Below are 22,471 nucleotides of genomic sequence, written 5' to 3' on the forward strand. Positions count from 1 at the left end.
CCCTTTGGCAATCATCAGCTTGTTCTGTAGTTTTGTAGGTCTGATTCCGCTTTTTGTTTGCTCATTTGTGGGTTTTTTTAGATTCTTTTTAAAAGGATCCTAATTCCCAGCTTCCCAGAAAGTAAAATATTGTGTGAAATTACAGAGCTGCTTTCTGCAATTTCAATAAACTGGATGAGAACTGAATAAACTATAGCATAGGAAAAGACTTTAATTCTGTGTCCTTGATATTTGAAAAATTAAGCGAAGTTCATACTGAGTGAGCTACATGAGCTGATGTCCACTAAAGCAGAGCTACTCAGTGTGGTCCTTGGATATGTGGCAATATCCAAATAGCTACTTACTGTTACATAAGTTTAGTATAAAAATGTGCAAACACTTAAAAACTTTTATTAAGATGTGGCAATGCTATGAGATCTAAAAACTGAATTTTCTGTTCATCAACATAACTTCCTTATAGATTTTGAATGTGAATCTGTGTCACATTTTCTCCCTTCTGGGTCCCACCTTACTCTTTTAATAGAGTCCTTCACATAGGCTGAAATATTTAATTTTAATGAAGCTCAATCTGTCAATTTTTTCTTTTATAGTAATACCTTCTCTGTCTTAATGAATCACTGCTGGCCCCAAATTCATGAAGATACTCTCATAAATTTTGTTATGGAAGTTTATGATTTCAGTTTTTATATTTATGTTTATGATCATCATGTTATTTAACTAATGTGTAGATATGGGTTAGTGATCAAGATTCATTCTTTCCATCCACACACCATGTTATTACATCACAATCTACTCAAAGATTTCGTTTTCCTTGTGAATTGTACTAGTGCCTTCACGAAAAAAAATTGAACTATTTTATGTATATATGTATATATGTATATGAGTCTATTTCCAGACACCTCATTCTTTTCATTTGTATTTGTTCATCCTTACACCTATATGGCAATGTCTTAATTATGTAGATTTATAATAAGTCTTGACTGTTCTTTGACACTGACATTCTTTTTCAAGATTTTTAAAAAACTAATCTAGATCCTTTGTATTTCCATATAAATTTTGGATTAAGCCTGCCACTTTTTTCCAAAAAGACTGCTGGGATTCTGACTTTCACTATATTGCTAGTACAGATCAATTCAGAGAAAAGCCACATCCTAACAATTTTGAGTCACCCAGCCAATGAGATTCAGATATATCATCACTTGTTTAGGTGTTTAAAGTTTTCTCTCAGAAATGTTTTGCTGTTTTGGGTATAGATTTACAACTTATTATTGTATAGTACATCTTGGGTAAATTAATACATCATATGTATTAAAAATCATTAAATTATATTGCAAATTAGTACATTTTATATGTAGTGCTTTTTTGTGGATCTCCTCACAATCACCTACATAAAATGATTCTGTCAACTTCACATAAAGATAATTTCACTCCTTCCTTTCCAAAATCTATACCTTTTATTTCATTGCCTTTTTCTGATACAAGCTAGGATTCCCAGTAATATGCTGAAAGGAACTGATGAGAGCAAACATCCTTATTTTGTTCCTTATTAGAGGAGAAATGTTCAATACCAGGAAGATACAAATTTTTTACACATGTACTTAGATTCAGAAATTTTCACTTTTTCCACTTTTATTGCTACTTTGGCTTGGAGAGTTTTTTAAAAACACTTTTTATTTTGGAAAAAAATGTAGTCTTACAGAAAATTTGCAAAAGTAATACAGAGGGCCCTAAATACCATACATTCTCAACAGAGTTATGAAGCCTAAAGCCACATGAAACAGATCTGTAGTATATCTGTGGTATTAAAATTTCATGAGAGGACACACTTAGGGAAAAAATGTCCAAAAGGCTTCCCTAGAAGGGCAATAATGAAAAAAAGACTGAAAAATATTACTTATACCCTGCACCCAGCTTCCCGAATATGACATCTTATATTACCATGGTACATGGTACTAAGAAATTAGTATTGGCACAAAACAATTTCCAGTTTATACAAACTTTGTTTGGATTTCACCAGTTTTTCCCCAGTGTAATTTTTTTTTCTGTTCCCACCTAGGATACTACATTGGATTTAGTTGTCATGTCTCCATAGTCTCCTCTGATCTATGAAACTTTATTATCCTTTCTTGTTTTTCGTGACCTTGAGAGTTTTCAAGAATCCTGGGCATGTATTTTGGAGTACGTTCTGTATTTTGTATTTGCATGATCTTTTCTCACTAACAGAGTTACAAGTTTTACAGAGGTAAAGTGCCCTCTTCGTCACATTATATTAGAGAATATTTGCTAACAACATGACATCAAAATACTCAAAATTATTTTAAACTCTTTGTCTGCCAATTCCAGTATCTAGCTTATCTGTCCACTTACTTATATTGACTCTTTTTTTCTTTTAATTTTATGTAACACTTTCCTGCTTGTTTGCATATCCTATAATTTTGGATCTTATGCCAGAAATTGTGGTGAAATGAACAGTGGACACTAAAGTATATAATTGTTTGTTCTGTTTTCTTAAAGATGCTAGCCCCCTCCTTTGTCATACACCTAAAGGGAGGAGCTGACCATTTAAATTCCAAGAGTTTAGTTGAGTTGAGCTGAACCTGGATAAAAATACATTGTTCCAATGTATAGAAATTTTACACAAGCTTTTGGATGCTGAAAATTTTAAATAAAGAAGTCACCAGCAATATAGCAAGTTAAAAATTAACAATTTCTATCACAAGCTTGAAGAAATGAAGGTATAAACAAGTGACGGTTCTTATTATATTACTTGGATATTAAAATAAGTATAACTAAAGATAGGCTCACCAGGATGTCCCCCATTTGAATTACTTTGACTTCTGGGTCCCAAAGAAGGAAAAGGTGGAAAGAGAACACCTGTTTCCCAGCCGTCAGTTCGGAAAAAACTCACATACTTGTTCCTCTGAAAACTACTGAAACGCAGAAAATAATTTACCTATAAGGAGCAAAAAGAAACAGTATCTGTAAGTGGAAAAATAATTAAGTGAGAATGAGAAACAAAAGGAAGTTAAAGAAAAATTGCACATGTATGACTCTGAGGCAGAGTGTTGAGCACTAAGCAGATTCTGAACATCAGCCAACGGAGCAGACTTGTTGTGTGGCTAATGTGGGTTTGTGGTAAGCAAACATTGCACACCACTGCCAATGTCTCTTTCCCAAAATAGACAGGTGGCATGCATACTGAAATGAAACATACCAAAAGGTATTGCTAATTTCTCTCCCCATTATGGCAGCCACGTGTTCCAACAGGAAAATCTCTTCCTTTTCTAAAAAGTGATTATAACCTAAGAAAGAATCCCACATGAAGACAGATGAGATATGTGAAAGTATAAAAGTGAAATACTGCATGATTTCATTATTAAATGAAAAGATAATACTAATTCTAGAGAACTAAACTTCAAGGTAGATCATGATGGATCTAAGCAGCTTTACAAGACAGCAAATGGTCCAGCAGTTGCCTAAAGTCAGGGGTCAGACCAGAGAAATCAGTAACACCAGGAGGGGCAGGCAGATATCATAAACCTAGGTATCATAGGTATCATAAACCTAGGTAAATATTAATACACTCAAGTTACCAAGACAAAAGAGTTAGGCACTTACTGTGTGTTCAAGGATTGAGATACAGCACCCATTCCTCAAGGAGCTCAAATTCTAGTTGAGACTATATATATATATATATATATATATATATATATATATATATATATATTACACTATAGTAAATTCGGTGATAGTAATATGTACAGGGCATTTATGGGAAGATGAAGGAGGAAAGGGGTGGGTGTGGTTGGGAGAGCTACTGTAGAGCGAGTCACAGTAACAATGTTAAAGGTAAGAATCAGCTAAGTGGCTGGAACAGTTGGGAGATCATACAAGGTGAGGTTTGAAACTGTACCAAAAACATTTTGACCACACTCTATGTATACACCAATGAGCCTACCTCAGCATCACTTACACTTACACTGAATCAGTGACTTGAGGGAATTTTATAAACATGAAAGGAATGAGGGAATGATGGGACAGAACATAAGATACTTACAACTATACTTATAACTCAGAGATTTTCTTTACTTTTTCATTCCACTGACAACCACCTGTATCTTAAATGTAGAATTATAGCTCTGTGCACACATCTGTACCATAACTTGGTTATTTCCCTCAACACCAGGGACGCCAAGTTCAAAGCACAGTCCTCATCTCTCTTCTTGGAAGTTGTTATCAGAATCTCAGAGTCTGCCTAGGTCCTAATTCTGATTCTGCTTGGCTAAGCCTTAATACTGTGTTCCAGATTTAGATTTTGGAGAAAAATGATGAGATTCAGTCAAAAGAAAGAGGTACATTTTCATGTTGTGTCCCATCCCGGTGAAGATGCATCTGCTTTAACCCCTTAGGTCTTTTGACCTGGGAAATGTGCATGTACTTCACCATCACGCACAGAGTTGGAGACAGCAGCCATATTAGATACAGTGGTAAAGGTCAACGTCTCCTATGATTATGATTTATAAGGAGAAAACCTAGTATGTGGTGAATTCAATTCTTCCCCCATCTACATAAAGCTCTGGCTAAATAAAGGCATCAACACAAAAATTAGATATGGATTTAAATCTCTACTCTACTATGTACAAGCAGTAAAATTGTGGGTAAGTTGCAGTCTCCCCACTTAATAAATGAAATAATTATGCCTCTACTTCATTAAGCCTCAGAAATACAAAGTACACTTATGATGTTTCTACATTAAAAACTTCTTACCTTAAATGGCAGGGGATCATTGCTATTTTGGAACTCATGGTCAAAAATAATAGCAGCCAACACTTTTTTAGAGTTATTCTCTTGCTTAACATACTTTTCAAAATCTCTTTCTGAAGAAAACCCTTGAACTGTAGAGAGAAAAGAATCAAATGCATGAGTTGCCCACATAAAGGCAAACTATCTGACTGCCTTTTCTATCTATAAAATGGGAAAATGCTTTACATGGATGAAAAACTATCAAAATATTAATTTCAAAATACTGCTGCTCAATCATTGGCATAACAAACTAATGCATATTAGGAACGCACAAAAATTTTTAAGAGTTTTACAAATTTTGGGTGCCTGGGTGGCTCAGCCGGTTAAGTGTCTGTCTTCAGCTCAGGTCAAGGTCACAGGGTCCTGGGATGGAGCCCCACACTGGACTCCCTGCTAAGTGGGGAATCTGCTTCTCCCTCTCCCTCTCTTCTCACTTATGCTCTCACTTTCCCTCAAATAAATAAATAAAATCTTTAAAAAAAGAGTTTTAAAAGTTTTATCACAAGTTTAAAATATAACTAATCATTATAATAACTGCATAGTGAAATAAGGTAAGGAAGAGGGATATTTCCAATGTGTTTTGAGATTTCCACCTTGGAAGGAAATAACAAAATTGATCCATGCAATCTATTCAAAGTCTTAGAAGATGGGAATCTATAATACCTGATTTAAAAATACTCAGAAGTTGAAGAATGAAACTTCACAACTTTAATATTTGAGGTTATTATGTGTCATAATCATTATTTTTTGTATAGTTGGGAAATGCCAAGTATGCTGCACTTTTCTCAGGGTGAGCACAGCTGGGCTATAAATCCCAAAGGTATGAGTAGGATCTCAGGGACCAGAATCAGATTTGCACCTACACAAGGTGACCAGAAGCAAGATGAAACAAAGTCCTCAGAGAATTCAAATGATTAAAGCTGGAAAAACAAAGTCCACTAAGTTAAACAAAACAAAACGAAACAAAACTTGGGAACACAGCTGGAAATAGAATCTAAAATCGAAAGTACACTGTCAACAAAGTGAAGTGTATACAAGCAGGTAGCCAGGCACACTTTGGGGCACGTAGCCTCTACTTCCACATCTAAGCCTAATTCATCCATCTCACCCACGCATCCTTTATGTCCCAGGAAACCTCCCAATCTCTTTGCCTTAACCATTGAATGTTGTGGGAATAGCCACAGGTCTTTGTAACTGCCTGGCCATGGTTGACGAGGGACTGAGGAGGGACCCATTAATTAATTTAATTTAACTGAGCTTCAAGAAAGGTATTACCTGCTTAAGCAGAAGTATGAGAGATAAAGGGAGGGAGAGTGAGTTTTGAGAACTTTATGAGGCTAAGACGTGTCTTCGCCTAGATTTCTCAGAACACAGAACTAGAGGGAAATTTCTTATTTATTTATTTTCATTTATTACCTGGGTGGCTTTATTTTTTCCCCAGTTTTATTGAAACACATGACACACAAAAAATTGTGTATTTAAGGTACAAAACATGATGATGATGATGTATACACTGAGAAATAACTGCCAAAATCAAGCTAATTAATACATCCATGACCACACAGTTACCACTTATTTTATTTTCAAAATTTTCTGGCCAGTTATTGAGGTATCACTGATAAATTAAAATTGTATATACGTAGGTTGTATAACATGATTTTAAGACAAACAATGTGATGTTTCAGTATCTGCATACATTGTGAAATGATTACCAAAATCATACCAAATCAAATACCAAATACCAAAATCATACCAAAATCAAAACATAGGTGTGTTAATTAACACACCTATTGCCTTACATAGTTATCATCTTTTTTTGTGAGAACACTGCAAGATCTAATCTCTGAATAAATTTCATATATACTATACAATACTGTTAACTATAGTCACCATGTACGTTAGATTGCCAGGACTTATTTATCTTTATAACTGAAAGTTCATAAAATTGGAACAACATCTCCCCATTTTCTCCACTTACCCTCAACTCCAATGCAACCATGATTCTTTTCTTCTGAAACCATGATTCTACTGTTTCTGTGAGCTCAACATTTTTAGGTAACATAAAATAAGTGAGATAATATAGTACTTGTCTGTGTCCAGCTTTCACTTAGCATAATGTCCTCCAAACATTGTTTGGACATATTGTTACAAATGACAGGATTTCCTTCTTTTCTATAGCTGAATAATCACATTTTCTCTATGTATCCATCTGTTGGTAGACACTTTGGTTGCTTCTCTATCTTATAAATAATGCTGCAATGAATAATTATGGACTTACATAGCTTGAAAAAGGGAGATGCACAGGGTGAGTGCCATATTCACCCTGGTATTTTCCCTGAAAGCATTTGCAGAAAGCTGCAGACTTCCTGGGCTGAAGAAAAAAGGTGAGAGTTGAGACTGCCAAGAAAATAGCAAGAAGTGAAAAATCGGCTTGTAAATTCCCCTGAAGTCACCAGTCAACTCCCCATTGAAGCTGCCTAAGTTCAGATCATGAGATCAAGAAAATAACAGCAGGTAGGCAATACTGATGAACCAGACAATAGAGTTCAAGCCCCACAAAGGAAGAGGAGCCTTCATAAATATTCTGGCTTCTAGCTAACACCCTAGAAGAGATAAGTTGCACAAGTAAAGACAAAAGTGAAACAGAGCACTCCTTATAAAGCCCCAAACCAGACTTTGATGGAATCAAGATGCTCTGTCAGTTTGCAAACAATCGTCCAGAAGAAAACTTAACTCTCTTTGGATAAACAAGTACCCTCAAGAGCGTCTAATATTTTTAATTCACAACACCTGCCATTCAATAAAAATATACAAAATATGCTATAAAACAGAACTCAATGATCGAAGAGAAAAAAATATACACAAGTAATCTAGATACCAGAACTTTCTGGCAGTGACTTTAAAGTAACTATGGTTAGTAGGGTTAATAAAGCTAGAACATTTCTCTAGAGACCTGAAATCTATTAAAAACAGGACAAATGGAAATTCCAGAACAGAGAAATACTTTTAAAAACAATTCAACAATTCACATGACCTAAGTTTCAAAATATATAAGCAAAAAGATATTTTAACATACACACACATAAAAACACACATAACCTATTTAATACTAACAACACCTAACCAGAAATGCTAGTATTTCTCTCAATAACTGAGAGAATAAGCAGACAAAAATAGTAAAATACATATTTGAAAAGCACTATGATTCATCAACTTGACAACTTTACCTGGGTGGCATTTATATAACACTATAAGCAAAACCTACAGAACACACAGTCTTTACAAATGTACATGGTACATTTTTCAAAATATACCTTAATGTGGGCATAAAAAATTCTCAAAATTTCAAACTGAAATCCTAGAATATACTGATTCAAGGAAATTAAAATAGAAATTAAAAAAAAACAAACAGAAAGATAACAAATTCCAAATGTTTTGAAGTAAAGTAATATATTTTTAAGACTCCCACACATCAAAGAAGAAATCAGATGGAAATTATGAAATATTCTGGGTAACCCAAAGTGGCCTCCAGCACTACATTTATTGGGATATTTGTGTTATATACTTAAAAAATGATCAGTATTTACATTCTTCTGCTTCACTGTTTTTTTTTGTTTGTTTGTTTTTTTAGTTAGTTATGTTTTCAGATGGCATCTACTCTCAAGGACCCTCAAATCCTTGAAAGACAACAAAAAGTTGAAAAAATATACTACTGAATACACGTGTGTATTTAAAGGAAGAGGCACCAGAGAGATGCTCACCAAACTTCTGACTGCACTTCTCCCTGGGAGAAAGTGGAGAAAAACGGAGAATGTGAGGGTAAGCTCACTTGGGGGCTTTTAAGATAATTGTACATAGCCTGAGTCTTCTCTCATGCATTGATATCCGTCTTCTGTAACATTTTTATATGAACAATGTTTGAAATAACTGACCACTGGGAGTACATCTAGAATGAGGGCTCATGCTTATGCTGTGTTCCTTCGGCACACCATCATATATAGCCCTGGGGTCAGCCCCTCTTACCAGGCTTAAGAAGCACAACCAGAAACAGTATCACAGAATAGAAGGAAGACAGTATCACAGAATTGGATAGTAACCTAAAATAATATAAATTGATTATCTAACTTTTAAATATTACTATGTGTTTTGGGCTCTAGAAGAAAATATTTTATATGAATTTAACTCTCAAGTATAATAAAATGTATAATGTTATACCTAGGAGGTTATTATCTGGTTATAAGGATATATCCTACAATGTTTTACTTGGGAGATTAATGTCCAGTTAAAAGATTACACATGTCCTCACTGAAACCCAATTTAAAATGTAAAATAATACTTTTTTTTCAAAAAACTTAAATTTCTACCTGAGAAATTATAGTGTAAATCCCTTTTCACCAGTTCAATGATGTTCTTCACCACAACACTCTTGGAAGGCACAAAAGCCAGTTCCCAGTGACCAGGAAAAGTGATGGCCATTTCAAGTAATGCAGGCAACTCATCAACAGGCTGAAGAGAGTAATTGAAAGGCCCAGACTTCTTTATAATCAACGACTTGCGTGTTAACAAAAGTGTGCTAGCAAATAGCAATGTTAGAATGAATTCCACAATTAATGCCACCAATTGCCGTCTCTAGGAGATGGGAAAAAAAAAAAAAAAGATTATGTTAAAGTCCCATGAGTTCATTACCTCTGCAAATGCCTAATTGTTTTATACTAAGAGACACTTCTTAAAAGAAGATACATAGCTGGCAAAAAAAGAACAGCTTCACTCTATAATAGCAGTAATTTCCTGGACCATTTTTTCCTCTCCTTTCTACGTGTCATTCTGCTATGAGGACTCTTCGTATTTGGAAGAAATATCCCCAGCCATAGAACTGACAAAAATACAACAATATAAACTGAAACGCAGTGATCAGATTGTAAGAATTTTCCCATTATGGTGTCTTAGATATTGCAAAAACCCTATAGATAGCTCAACTTACCTTTAAAATAAAATTCTTCCACAGAAGAGCCATAAATTTGTAAAACCATAAGAAATCCATTCTTCAACTCTATGGAGGGAGCAAAGATTTTACAAAAAAGAAATTAAGATTATATAACAAAATATAAATTTTAGACAAATAAATTACTTAAATTCGAATTGCTTCATTTTCTAGTCAAGCTTAAAGGATGACCAAAAAAAAACAATAAACATTTGAAATATTTGAGAAGCTTTTTAGCCCTACATCCTTACTCAGTATCTTCTGAGTTTCTAATATTTATAAAACTTCAAGAACAAAACAAGGTTCAGTAAGTTATTGATGCAAGTTTCCAAGTTAATTTGACCAGTACTTTTCCCAATTATTACCAAAACACTAATTAAGAAATAATACCAAAAAATTATCACCATCAGCAAAAAGACAAAATGGTATGCAGGGGCTCCTGGGTGGCTTGGTGGGTTAAGGCCTCTGCCTTCGACTCGGGTCATGATCCTGGGGTCCTGGGATCGAGCACCAAGCACTGTTGGGCTCTCTGCTCAACAGGGAGCCTGCTTCCCCCCCTTCCTCTCTCTCTGCCTGCCTCTCTGCCTGCTTGTGATCTCTGTCAAATAAATAAATAAAAATCTGTTAAAAAATGGTATGTAAAATCACATCACAGCTACAATCCCAAAATGCCACTCAACAATTACCAAGATTGAAAGTACCTCCATTAATAACATTACTAATGGGAACAGATTCATTCTTATACTTCACGAATATTTGCTGAATATTAAGTGACATGTTAAGTGTAGGTATATAATGGGAAACATAACAAATAAAACCCTTCCTTCATGGTATGATGGCATAGCAGGCTATTAATAACCCAGGAGCTGAAGTTGGACTGTCTAGGTTGATTCCCAGCTCTACTAATATCTGTGTGATCTTGAAAACTTGACTTAAATTCTTGCAGCTACCAGGGAGAGAGATAAAATTCAGGGCCTGGAAGGGGAGACATTATTTTAGGACCTCACCTTATAAATGATGATGTTAGTGAAGGAGACTGGCTTTCCCAGGAACTGCAGGGCAATTTCAAATTTCAATCTCTGATACCAGATGAAGGTATCCTATACTACAAAGGCCCACAGGTACCTGGTATAAGAAAATAAATCCTTTCTGGAAAAAAAAAATATCCTGTAGAGTTAGCTATTCCTCCAAACAATTTTTCTGCATATAATATCTGACACTCCTTACATCTGGGGTGGAGTTATCTGTACTAAAATTTAAAATAACAACGCTTACCATTTTCAAGGCAAAAAATATAGAAGGTTTAGAAATTCCACAAAAGGACATTAGATTAGGATCTCAAAGCATGAAGGAAGAAGGGCTCCTAGACCTAAGCATAAAAGCTAAACTATAAAATATAAGAAAACAGATAGGAGAATATCTCTGTGGCCTTGGACACACAGAAATTTCCTAAAGTGAATGAAAAAATTACAAGCTGTAAAAGAGGGCTTCATCAAAATTTAAATTAAATTAAATTAAATATCTGCTCATCAAAAAATACCATTGTGAAAATAAGGAAAGCCAAAGAAGGGGAGAAAACCTTTCTAACACATTTACCTAACAAAAGACTTATATCCAAAATATATAGAATATATAAAGCATTGCTACAAGCCAATAATAAAAATATAAATAAAATATGACAACCCGGGGCACCTTGGTGGCTCAGTGGGTTAAACCTCTGCCTTTGGCTCAGGTCATGATCTCAGGGTCCTGGGATCGAGCCCCACACTGGGCTCTCTGCTCTGCAGGGAGCCTGCTTCCCCCCTCTCTCTGCCTGCCTCTCTGCCTACTTGTGCTCTCTCTCTCTCTGTCAAATAAATAAATTTTTAAAAAATCTTTAAAAAATACAACCCAAACTTTAAAAATTGGAAAGACTTTAGAAAGACATTTAATTAAAATAATATATATGAGAGAGCATCAAGACAGTGACCTAAGTCATTCCCAACATCATTTGTCCTCCAAAAAGACCAGCTAGTAACTACCCATAGTCAAGACAGCACTATGAAAACCCCAGAACCAGTCTGACCTGAGCAGGTGGCCCCATCTGGCCAGAGAGCCCAGTGAACAGTTCTATCTGATTTGGATCCAAAGGCAATGAGGCCTACTGGCCACGGAGCCTATCCTATGACCCCATCCATGCAAGGAGGCAAACTGGTTCAGCCACTATGGAATACAGTCTGGCAATTTCTTAAATAATTAAAAACAGATGTGCCATATGACACTACAATATCACTTTTGGGTATTTATCCAAAGGAAATGAAATCACTACCTCAGAAACACATCTAAACTGCCATGTTCATAGCAGCAAGATTTGCAAAAGCCATGGAAACAACCTAAGTGTCCATCAACAGATGAATGGATAAAGAAAATATAATACATAAAAATAAAAACACTCAATCTTCAAAAAAAAAAAAAAAGGAAAAAAAAGAGAGAGAGAGACAAAGTACGGTATGTATATACAATGGAATATTATTCAGCCATAAAAAGGAAATACAATAACAATATAAAAAATATGCACTCGAGGGCATTACAGTAAGTAAAATAAGAGACAGAAGTACAAATACTGTATGATCTCACTTATATGCAGAATATGAAAAAGTGAAGTAGAATTTAGATTGGTGAGTGCTTACACAAGGGATGGGAGTGAATGAAATAGGTGAAAACAGTCAAAAAGTAAAAACTTCCAGTTATGAGTAAATTCTGGGGATGTATGGTACAGCATGGGGACTATGGTTCTTAATATTGTATTACATATTTGAAAGTTGCTAAGAGAATAAATCTAAAAGTTCTCACAACACACACAAAAACTATGTGAGGTGATGTATGTGTTAACTAAGTTTATTGTGGTAATCATTTACAAAATAAACATATGTCAAATCATCAGACTGTACCCCTTAAACTTATACAATGTTTTATGCCAATTATATATTAAATCTGGAGAGGGGAAGATGTATATATTGCCAAGTAGCACAGAAAACTGATTTTAAAATGGACCAAAGTCTTTAACTTCTCGACACCTTAAGTCATCAGTGAAGTACAAATAAAACCAAAATGAGATACCTCAACATACACACTAAAATGACTGACAACACATAATATTCAAGGTGATACAAAGCAAAAAGTCTCATAAATTACTGGTGGCAGTACAAAATGATACAAACACTTTGGAAAGCCTCAGCAGTTTTTCTAAATTGTTACTTATTGTTTAAATTCCAGTTCAATTAACATAGTGTTATTTTAGTTCCAGGTGTACAATATAGTGATTCAGCAATTGTATACATTACTCAGTGCTCGTTATAAGTGTGCTCTTAACTCCTGTTATCTTTTTCACCCCTCCCCACCCACCTCCCCTCTGGTAATCACCAGTTTGTTCTCTATAGTCAAGAGTCTTTTTTAGTTTATCTCTTTCTTTCTTTATTCATTTGTTTTGTTTCTTAAATTCCACATATGAGTGAATCATCTGGTATTTATCTTTCTCTGACTGACTACACTTAGCATTATACAATTTATCTCTATCCATGTCACTGCAGATGGCCAGATTTTAATTCTTTTCTATGGCTGAGTAATATTCCATCATATATTTATCTATATAAGATGTAATATTCTATCATATATATATCTCACATCTTCTTTATCCTTTCACCTATCAATGGACACTTGGACTGCTCCCATAAGTTGGCTATGGTAAATAATGCTGCATGGGTGCATATATCTTTTCAAATTAATGTTTTCATTTTCTTTGAATAAATACCCAGTAGTTGAATTACTGGATCATTATGGTAATTCCATTTTTTTTAAAGTTTTAATTTAAATTCCAGTTAGTTAACACATAGTATAATATTAGTTTCAGCTGTACAATATAGTGATTCAACAATTGTATACAACACCCAGTGCGCATCACAACAATTGTACTCCTTAATCCCCATCACCTATTTAACCCATTCCCCCATTCACCTCCCCTCCAGTAACCCTCAGTTTGTTCTCCATCGTTAAGAGTCTGTTTCTTGGTTTGCCTCTCTTTTCCCCTTTGCTTGTTTGTTCTTAAATTACACACATGAGTGGGGATGCCTGGGTGGTTCAGTCAGTTGAGCATCCAACTCTTGGTTTTGGCTCGAGTCATGATCTCAGGGTCCTGAGAACTGAGTCCTGGGTTGGGCTTAGCATGGAGTTTGCTTGTACCTTTCCCTCTGCTCCTCCCCCTGTATGCTCTCTCTCTCTCAAATAGATATGGTATTTGTCTTTCTCTGACTTATTTCACTTAGCATAATACTCTCTAGCTCCAACTGTATCATTGCAAATGACTGGATTTCATTCTTTACGGCTGAGTAATATTCCTGTGTGTGTGTGTGTGTGTACATACCACTTCTTTATCCATTCATCAGTTGATGGACATTTTGGCTCTTTCTATAGTTTGGCTATTATAGATAATGCTGCTATAAACATGGGGGTACATGTATCCATTTGAATTAGCACTCTTACGCCCTCTGGGTAAATACTTAGTAGTGCAATTGATGGATCAAAGGATAGATCTATTTTTAAATTTTTGAGTCACCTCCATACTCTTTTCCAGTGTGGCTGCACAGGTTTACAACCCCACTAACGTGCAAGAGGATTCCCCTTTCTCCACCTCCTAACCAATACCTAGTGTTTCTTGTGTGGTTGGTTTTAGCCCTTCAGGTGTGAGGTGATATCTGATCCTAGTTTTGATTTGCATTTTCCTGATGATGAGTGATGATGAGCATCTTTTCATGTGTTTGTAGGCTAACTAGATGTCTTCTCTGGAGAAATGTCTGCTCGTGACTTCTGCCCATTTTTCAATTGGATTATTTGTTTTTTGGGGCGTCGAGTTGTATCAGTTCTTTATATATTTTGAATACTAACCCTTTATTGGATTTGCCATTTGCAAATATGCTCTCCCATCCCATAAATTATCTTTTAGTTTTGTTGTTTCCTTCACTGTGCAGAAGCTTTATATTTTGATATAGTCCTAATAGTTTATTTTTGTTTTTATTTTACTTGCCTCAGGAGACATATCTACAAAAATGTTGCTGGCAGCCAATGTTAGAGATCTTACTATCTGTGCTCTCTTCTAGGAAATTTATGGTTTCAGGTCTCATGTTTAGGTCTTTAATCGATTTTGAATTTATTTTTGTGCATGGTGAAAAACCATGGTCCAGTTTCATTCTTTTACATGTTGTTGACTAGTTTTTCCAACACCATTTGTTGAAGAGACTGTCTTTTTCCCATTGGATAGTCTACTCTCCTGTTTCAAAGATTAATTCACCATACAGTGGTGGGCTTCTTTCTGGGTTTTCTATTTTGTTCCATTGATCTATGTGTCTATTTTTGTGCCAGTAACATACTGTTTTATGATAGCTTTGCAATATAACTGGAAGCCTGCAATTGTAGTATCTCCAACTTTGCTTTTCTTTTTCAAAATTTCTTTGGCTATTTGGCTTTTTGGTCTAGTTCTGTAAAAAATCCTGTTGGCATTTGAAAGGGATTATATTAAATCTATAGATTGCTTTTGGTAGTATGGACATTATAACAATATTTGTTCTTTCAATCCATGAGAATGCAATGTCTTTGTGTTCTCTTCAATTCTTTCATTAGTATTTTGTAGTTTTCAGAATACAGGTCTTTCACCCATTTGGTTAGGTTTATTTCTAGGTATCTAAGTATCCATCTAGTTTAATTTGTGAACAAAATTGATAAACATCTAGCCAGAATTATCAATAAGACAAGAAAATGGCCCCAAATAAATAAAATTATAAGACAGAAATAACTGACACTACAAAAATAAAAAGAATTATAAGAAGATTTTAAGAAAAATTATATGCCAACAATCTGGACAACCTAAAAGAAAGGGATAAATACCTAGAAACGTATAACCTCCCAAGCTGAATCAAGAAAAAAATAGAACCAATTTGAACCAACTGCCAGCAATGAAAGTGAATCAGTAATCAAACAACTCTCAACAATTTACAATTGAACCAAAGACAATAAAATACCTAACAGTCCAGGAACTTTTTTTCTCATGCTCTTATAGTGATTAATATCTTGAAATATTAACTACACGTTTTTGTTCAATACTTAGTGTTTCATCCCCCAATTTTTTTTCCTTTTTCTTTTTTTTTTTTTTTTTTTGGTCTGAAGGACTAAAGAGCAACACTTACGCCTAAAAAGACAGAGGCCAGTTCTCTCCCTTTATCGTTTCTAGGATGAAACAACAGATATGAAGTTATGCACAAAGAGGAAAAGCAGTTTGTTAGGGTCCTGTCATCCTATCTCCTTCACTGTTCTCCAGATAGACATGGGAGAATCTTAGGGCTGGAGAGGTCTGACTCCAAAAGAGCCTAGCAAGGAAACCACCTTACGCTCAATATCCTGTCCCTTGTTAAAATGAAAAATAAAACAATCAGAGACCAGCCTTGAAAATTCCCTGAGCAGACAAAACCAGTTTAAACATACAAAGCTTAATTCTAGGCTAACTCAACCTTAGTCACTTCTTGCTTATGCCTTTGGAAATCATAAGCAAAACTTAAAACTGTTTTCCCAAAATTGCTATAACCAATAGCCAGTCTCTATCATTTAAAATATTCTAATATCATAACAAATCACTATGAGGAATAAACAGTCACTGCCTTCTCACGCTATAAGCTGCTTTTATGACAATATATCCAATCAATCCATGTTTTGCTTTGAGTGCTCCCAGTTCATGAACTGTCTTTTTGGTGTATGCACAAAACTTTCAGTAATTACTACTTCAGTGATTGCTTTTACTTCTACTATTTCTGAACTTTTAATACCCTAAATACTAAATGCGTTCCCACTCCTGTCCACCCCAAACTTGGATGCAAAACTCAGGTGGCAGGGAAAGGAGGAGGAAGTTGAAGGCACATGAACTTAGACTGTCTGAAAAAATTTAAGGCAATCTATTGATGTGTGGACTCTAAAAATAATAATAATAAAAGGAGTTAAAGAAAATTAAACCATTACAATGCTTACAGTCCTAAATTCTTAGAATGAGATTTATACTCATACACTTTTCCTTTTCTGAAAAGCACTGAGCTGTTCTGAAACACAGCAGCTTTCTTAATTCTGTTACAAGAGATGTACCTTTCCTTTTAAATCTTCTGCCTACTTTGCATAAAATGAGGTGACCAAGACGGCTTGAATGTTCCTCTGAGCTGCACTAATACCATACATATGACTCTCCCTGGCTGTAGGTCCTGACCACTCTTTTCTCTTGCCTGTCTGCTTTAGAAAACATTATACAGCCTTTCTTTGTTTAAAACATATGTAACTCTTTTTTACAAGCCTCTTTCCTGTTTTACCACCTCAAATTCTCTCTCTGAAGGACCTGGGAGTCATCCTTTTAAATGCAAGCCTGAAGGAAGATAGCACCCCATTCCAGTCTCTGTAGGAGTGTAGGAGCTAGCTTCTAACAGGCACCAGTAGAAAACACACATGGCCTAATCACAGAGAACCACAGGAACAAACTTCAAGAAGTTACTCAATGTGTTCTACTGGTCAACCTTAGTTCAGGGCAATTTCCACTTTGGCAGAGGAGAACTAAGACACTTGAGCTTCCTGCAGCACTTAACTTCCATGCCCTTCCTCTACTTATGGAACATTTACTAGGTTCTATCAGTTGAAATATTCAAATTACCCTCAGAGATGGGTACAAGTGGCATCCAGTTTCTTTTAGACGATGATCCCTAATTTACATTATTAGGTCATTGCTATAATCTGAATGTCTGTGTCTTCTCCTTCTCCCCAAATTGGTATGTTGAAATCCTAACCCTAGTGTGATGGGATCACCATCAGGGACACGTGGCGTGTGATTAGGTCATGAGGATGGAGCCCTGATGAATGGGATTAGTGCCCTTATGACACACACCTGAGAGCTCCTTTGCTCCCTCCGCCATGTGAAGGACACAGTGAGAAGATGCCTGTCTGAAACAGAAGGCAGGCTCTCACCACACACTGAATCTGCATGGAGCTTTGATCAGAGACTTCCCAGTTTCCAGAACTGTCAGAAGTACATTGGTTGTGTTCAAGTCACCCAGCCTACAGTACTCTGTTACAGCAGCCCCAGCTGGCTGGGACAGTCACACAGCAAATAAATTTGGATTCCCCAGGCCTAGACCCACAGAGCCCTTGGCTTTCAAATACTTGGCACAGCCAAAATACAAATTTTGTTTAATTTGCTCTGGTTAGCTTCTCTGTGTGTTTCGGGGTCCAGAGAAGTGGTTTTCACTACCTGTGCTTGTTTTGGTGTTTTTGAGGGGCAGGACGCTTTCTCCCCCCTGGGAAGCCCTGGATGCACTCTCCAATGCAGGGGGACCTGGAGAGGGAAAGGATGGGAGTGAGGTCCAGGGAGGGACAAGCAAAACGGGGTGGAGGGTCCACACTGGGTGTGGCAGCCCCTGACATTCGACAGTGAGGTATAGGTAATATTATGTATATTACACCCAAGGGGATTTGGGTATCATTTTGGAGGGGAGTCGAGAGGGTTGTGGAGGGTTCCAGTGTATTGGGGGGTTTGGGGTGTTGTGTGCTGTGCGCTCAGAGTGCGGCCGGCGGGTCTGCCCCAGGGCAGCCCGGGGAGCACCTTCCGCCTCCCCGGGGGAATCTGGGGAGAAGACAGAGGGGTAGGGAGGTCCCACACTCACCGCTCAGGCCTCGAAACCGCCAAGGCCACACCTCCACCTCCACCTCCGAGGGACTCGCGTCACCGGTGCCGAGCCTCCTCGCAACGCCTACCCCAACCGCCCCGCCACCCGCCGCTGGAGCGCGTCCCGCCGCCTTCCTCGCGCATGCGCGCACTTGCCCAGTCCCCACCCCGCCCCTGACTCCCTGCAGCCCCCGCGCACTCAGGCTTCACCGCCTTTCCAGCCAGCGTCTCCCTCTCCCACCTGCGCACCGGACCCTCCCCGGGACCCCTCAGAGCGTGAGGCCTCACTAAACACGCTGCCCAAGGCCCATGAGGGCCCTACCTCGGGCCTTTTCGCTTGCTCCCAGGCGCTTCGCCTCTGCACCCCACTGGACGACCCAACCATCCTTCCCTCTGTCGCTGGCTCCCCTCTCCCTCATGTGTCATGGTCACCCTCAGAGGGCCAGTAGCCGGTGGCAGGAAGTGGGAGGAGATTCAGTGGCCTCAACCTCCGGGGTTGTGGGCATCAACAGAAAACTTGCAGAGGTGCTGGCACAGGGGCCAGCAACCCCGCTCCCGGGCCCCTCAAAGCCCAGAGGAGGAGCGACCCGATCTAAGGCGCGCCGCCACTCGCCTCGCCCGGGTGGCATGCGCCGCCTTTGCCCGTGGGCGCTCAGCGCGTGGAGACCCCCCGACCCCGACTGCGTCCTCTGCGCGCCCTGCCCTGACCCACCAGCCACCCAGTGGACCTCAGCCCCCCACCTTTTTCATGCTGCTCCAAGGCGTTGATGGCAGCTTCTCTTGGGGCATCCTCCCCGCCAACAGGCACCTCCACTGTAGCTTGAGGGTTGGAAGCCCAGGGTCTGAACTCAGGGCAAATCTCTTCCCTGCTAGACCAGGTATCGGGTTCCGGCCTCTCAGCGCTAAATGGAGCTGGGCTCTTGAAGGATCAGGTTAAGCTCTGTCAGGAGCGGGTGCTGGAGGGACCCTGCAGGACCAAGGGCTGCTGTTGCAGGTTCAGGTGTTTTCTCTGATTCTTCTTGCTGTCACCTTGCTGCTGTCAGCAGCAGGTGTAGAGGACATTTCGCAGCATTCACCCTACAGGCCCACTCTCATTAACAGTGGATACTCAGTGACTCTCGCAGGTGCCCCTTCCTACTACCAGCCCGTCAACAACCACGGAAAAGTTCCCTGCTTGCTAGGTCCAGCCAGTTCCCTGTTTCTGGCCTAGGCAGCCTGTACCCCATGGGGGCACTTCCTGCTTTGCTCAGCAGGTGTGGAAAAGCCTTGACCCAAGGCCAAGGAATTTCCCAACTTGACTTTCTCCAAAAATATCTGAATCTCAGCCTTGGGGAGAGTCTTCTTCCAAGTTTGTTTCTTCCTTGGGTATTTTCTCTCTGCCATAGTGTATTCTTGAGCCTTCTCTGTACTTTCTTATGGTTAACTCCCCGTTATAGTTAATAAATTCTTTTAACTTTCCCTGTTCAAATTGCTGTGTTGTTTCCTGGCTCCTAATGGGGATATTGACAGATATATCTACTTGCTTGCTGGGTGACCCTGGGTAAATCCCTTTACCCCTCTGAGCCTCCATGTACTATGAGGATAATAGCAGCACTACCTAACCCAGAGGTTTGTAGTAGGATTAAATGAGCAATGTATGTAAAGTGCTTAGTAGAGAAATGTACACATTTTTTTGTTGTTGTTTCTTGCTGGAAGATAAGAGGTTGGGTGAGAAACAGGGATGGTGAAAAAGACTACCTGACTAAAGGAATTTTTTAAAGGATCATTAATAAAGCCTACTGATGATGAGCTGCAAATAAATAGAATTAATAAAATAAATTTAAATTAATAAAATGACTTTCCTCTCCTTTTTTAGAGATGGCCGCCTGGGAAATAAATTTTGCAGTCACTGAAATCACGTGGCAGAGATCTATGGGTAATATTGGTTGGAACCCACAGAAAGTTATACAACAGCTAAAAACTGGATATCACTTCATTACAATAGCCAATTGAGGATATAAAAACCATCACCCCCAAACCACCCCAAAATAGAACAGCGTCAGTGACTCTTTCCATCTTGAAATTTCAGGAGGATCATTCTCCTTGTCTGTTTATCTGCACATGAATCTAGAGCAGTGATTAGATTTCTCATGTGTTTTTATGGGGGACTCCATGTGCCCAAACAAGAATCACAAGAACTCTGTCTCCCTCCATACCTTATTTCTCCATTCATTCAGAGAATTGGGCAAGAGTAGAAAAGTAAACATACTACATTGGGGAGGGTATGTGCTATGATGAGTGCTGTGAAATGTGTAAACCTGGCGATTCACAGACCTGTACCCCTGGGGATATAAAAATACATTATATGTTTATTAAAATAAAATAAATAAGTAAATAAAAATTAAAAAATTTAAAAAAGAAAAGTAAACATACTATTTTTAAAGAATGTTTTTTCTTCCTCTCTTGGAGTCTAAATATTATTGGTGCAAAGATTCTCTTATAAATATAGACAAATGTAGAATCTTGTTTCGAATTTTGGAAATAATCAACTTATCCGCATAAACATTGACATTGATTTTCACACTTTTTGTTTTAAAATTGGTGTGTGTGTGTGTGTGTGTGTGTGTGAACGCACATTGATATCCATGGGAAAGATAATTTGTCCCCCAGGCCTTACAATCCTCTTACATATAATTCAGCTGCTAAAACATAAAGCTTTGCTCTTCAGGCTATCCTATCTGACAGCCTGATCACTTCTGAATGTTTCTGTTCAAACATTCAAAATACTCAGGAATAAGTCCTTTACCCCACCCTGATAAATGCTGCTCTTACACGTTCCTAGCATTGAAAACAGGAATTTTACCAAGTGTCTTTAGATTTGTACATGCCATCCCTGTAAATCTACAAAGAATTAACATATGGTTTCCTTTGGGGGACTCTTTATTACATAAATAAATAAGATATACACACAGAAATGATATACACACAGAAATGCCCCTCTATGTATCCAAGTATAGTAGAGTACTAAGGAAGACATAGTATCACTAGTTAGAAGTGAATTTCATTGCATCTTTTTGTTTCAGTCACCTCCTTTGTTCTCTGGGTTAGCAAAGTTCAGGAAGACTTGTTCCAGCGTTATCTGACTGATGGAATAGTCTTCTAAACTGAATTCCTCTTTAACTTCCTCCAAAATACCAAACACCTTTAGCAATGACAGCAATAAAAAAGTACAGTTACCATTGCAGCCATCCCCTCCAGCGCCCAACCCAGGTGAGCCTCTCCACCACTTCCTCCATCTCCTACCAAGTTATTGTTTGATGACAAAAGGCACAGACAGGGGAGATGAGAAAATGACAGATCATTGAGAATCTGTGAGGAAGCAGTTCTCTGTTTCCATTTTCTTGAGGGAGACAAAAACTGTGATTTGGAGGTGGAAATTTGAAGCAATTAAACTCTAGGAACCATTGAAAAGTGACTTATAGTCTCTGCTCCTTCTACAAAATTAGGCTCCCATTCTGTGTGACAATCCCAAACACTTCCCATCATTAGTGCTTTCTTAACAAATAACATTAGAAGAGCATGGTTGCTACAATCACCTTTCCCCAGCCATTGTCCTCTCTGGGAATGTAGTAGTTAAGAATCCCTTGATTCTCCTGTTTTAATTCACTACCTAGGAAAGGAAAGATAGATGAATAATCTTACAGATTTCATTTTAAAGTTTTAAAATATTGCAACATCATCTTAATTATACACAACAAAGAGATGAATAAATGTGGCAAATAAAAGAGGGACGTTATCCAAAAGCTCACCTCTTTAGTATACACGACATGGTTACTTCTTTCAGCAGGCTTCAGTCATAAAAAAAATTATTAGCTCATATGCACAATGTAAAAAACTTGAGTCTTCTAAAATGCTCTTGTTACTATAAATCAAGTTTTGAGACTATGAACTGCCAGGATTTTCATTCTGGTTGTGTATGTATGCATGTA

At 37.7% G+C, this 22,471-nt stretch overlaps 2 protein-coding genes across 2 annotated transcripts in view; both read right to left on the reverse strand.

Annotated features, from left to right (window-relative positions):
- Positions 1-18,622, reverse strand: part of LOC308359412 (phospholipid-transporting ATPase ABCA3-like) — a gene marked incomplete at its 3' end in the record, with an annotated part of 132,133 nt that extends 113,511 nt beyond the window's left edge. The window contains exons 1-5 of the mRNA XM_080830443.1: positions 18,502-18,622; positions 9,785-9,853; positions 9,168-9,432; positions 4,768-4,895; positions 2,806-2,953 (exon numbers count right to left, since the gene is read on the reverse strand). Coding sequence (XP_080686569.1) covers positions 2,806-2,953; positions 4,768-4,895; positions 9,168-9,432; positions 9,785-9,844 — 601 coding nt within the window. The 5' untranslated portion in view covers positions 9,845-9,853; positions 18,502-18,622. The remainder of the gene's footprint in view (positions 1-2,805; positions 2,954-4,767; positions 4,896-9,167; positions 9,433-9,784; positions 9,854-18,501) is intronic.
- Positions 18,623-21,561: 2,939 nt separating this feature from the next.
- Positions 21,562-22,471, reverse strand: part of LOC308359786 (phospholipid-transporting ATPase ABCA3-like) — a gene marked incomplete at both ends in the record, with an annotated part of 123,988 nt that continues 123,078 nt past the window's right edge. The window contains 2 exon segments of the mRNA XM_080831102.1: positions 21,562-21,684; positions 22,079-22,152. Coding sequence (XP_080687228.1) covers positions 21,562-21,684; positions 22,079-22,152 — 197 coding nt within the window.

This window comes from Martes martes (assembly GCF_963455335.1).
Source record: "Martes martes genome assembly, chromosome: 18".
Lineage (NCBI taxonomy): Eukaryota > Metazoa > Chordata > Mammalia > Carnivora > Mustelidae > Martes > Martes martes.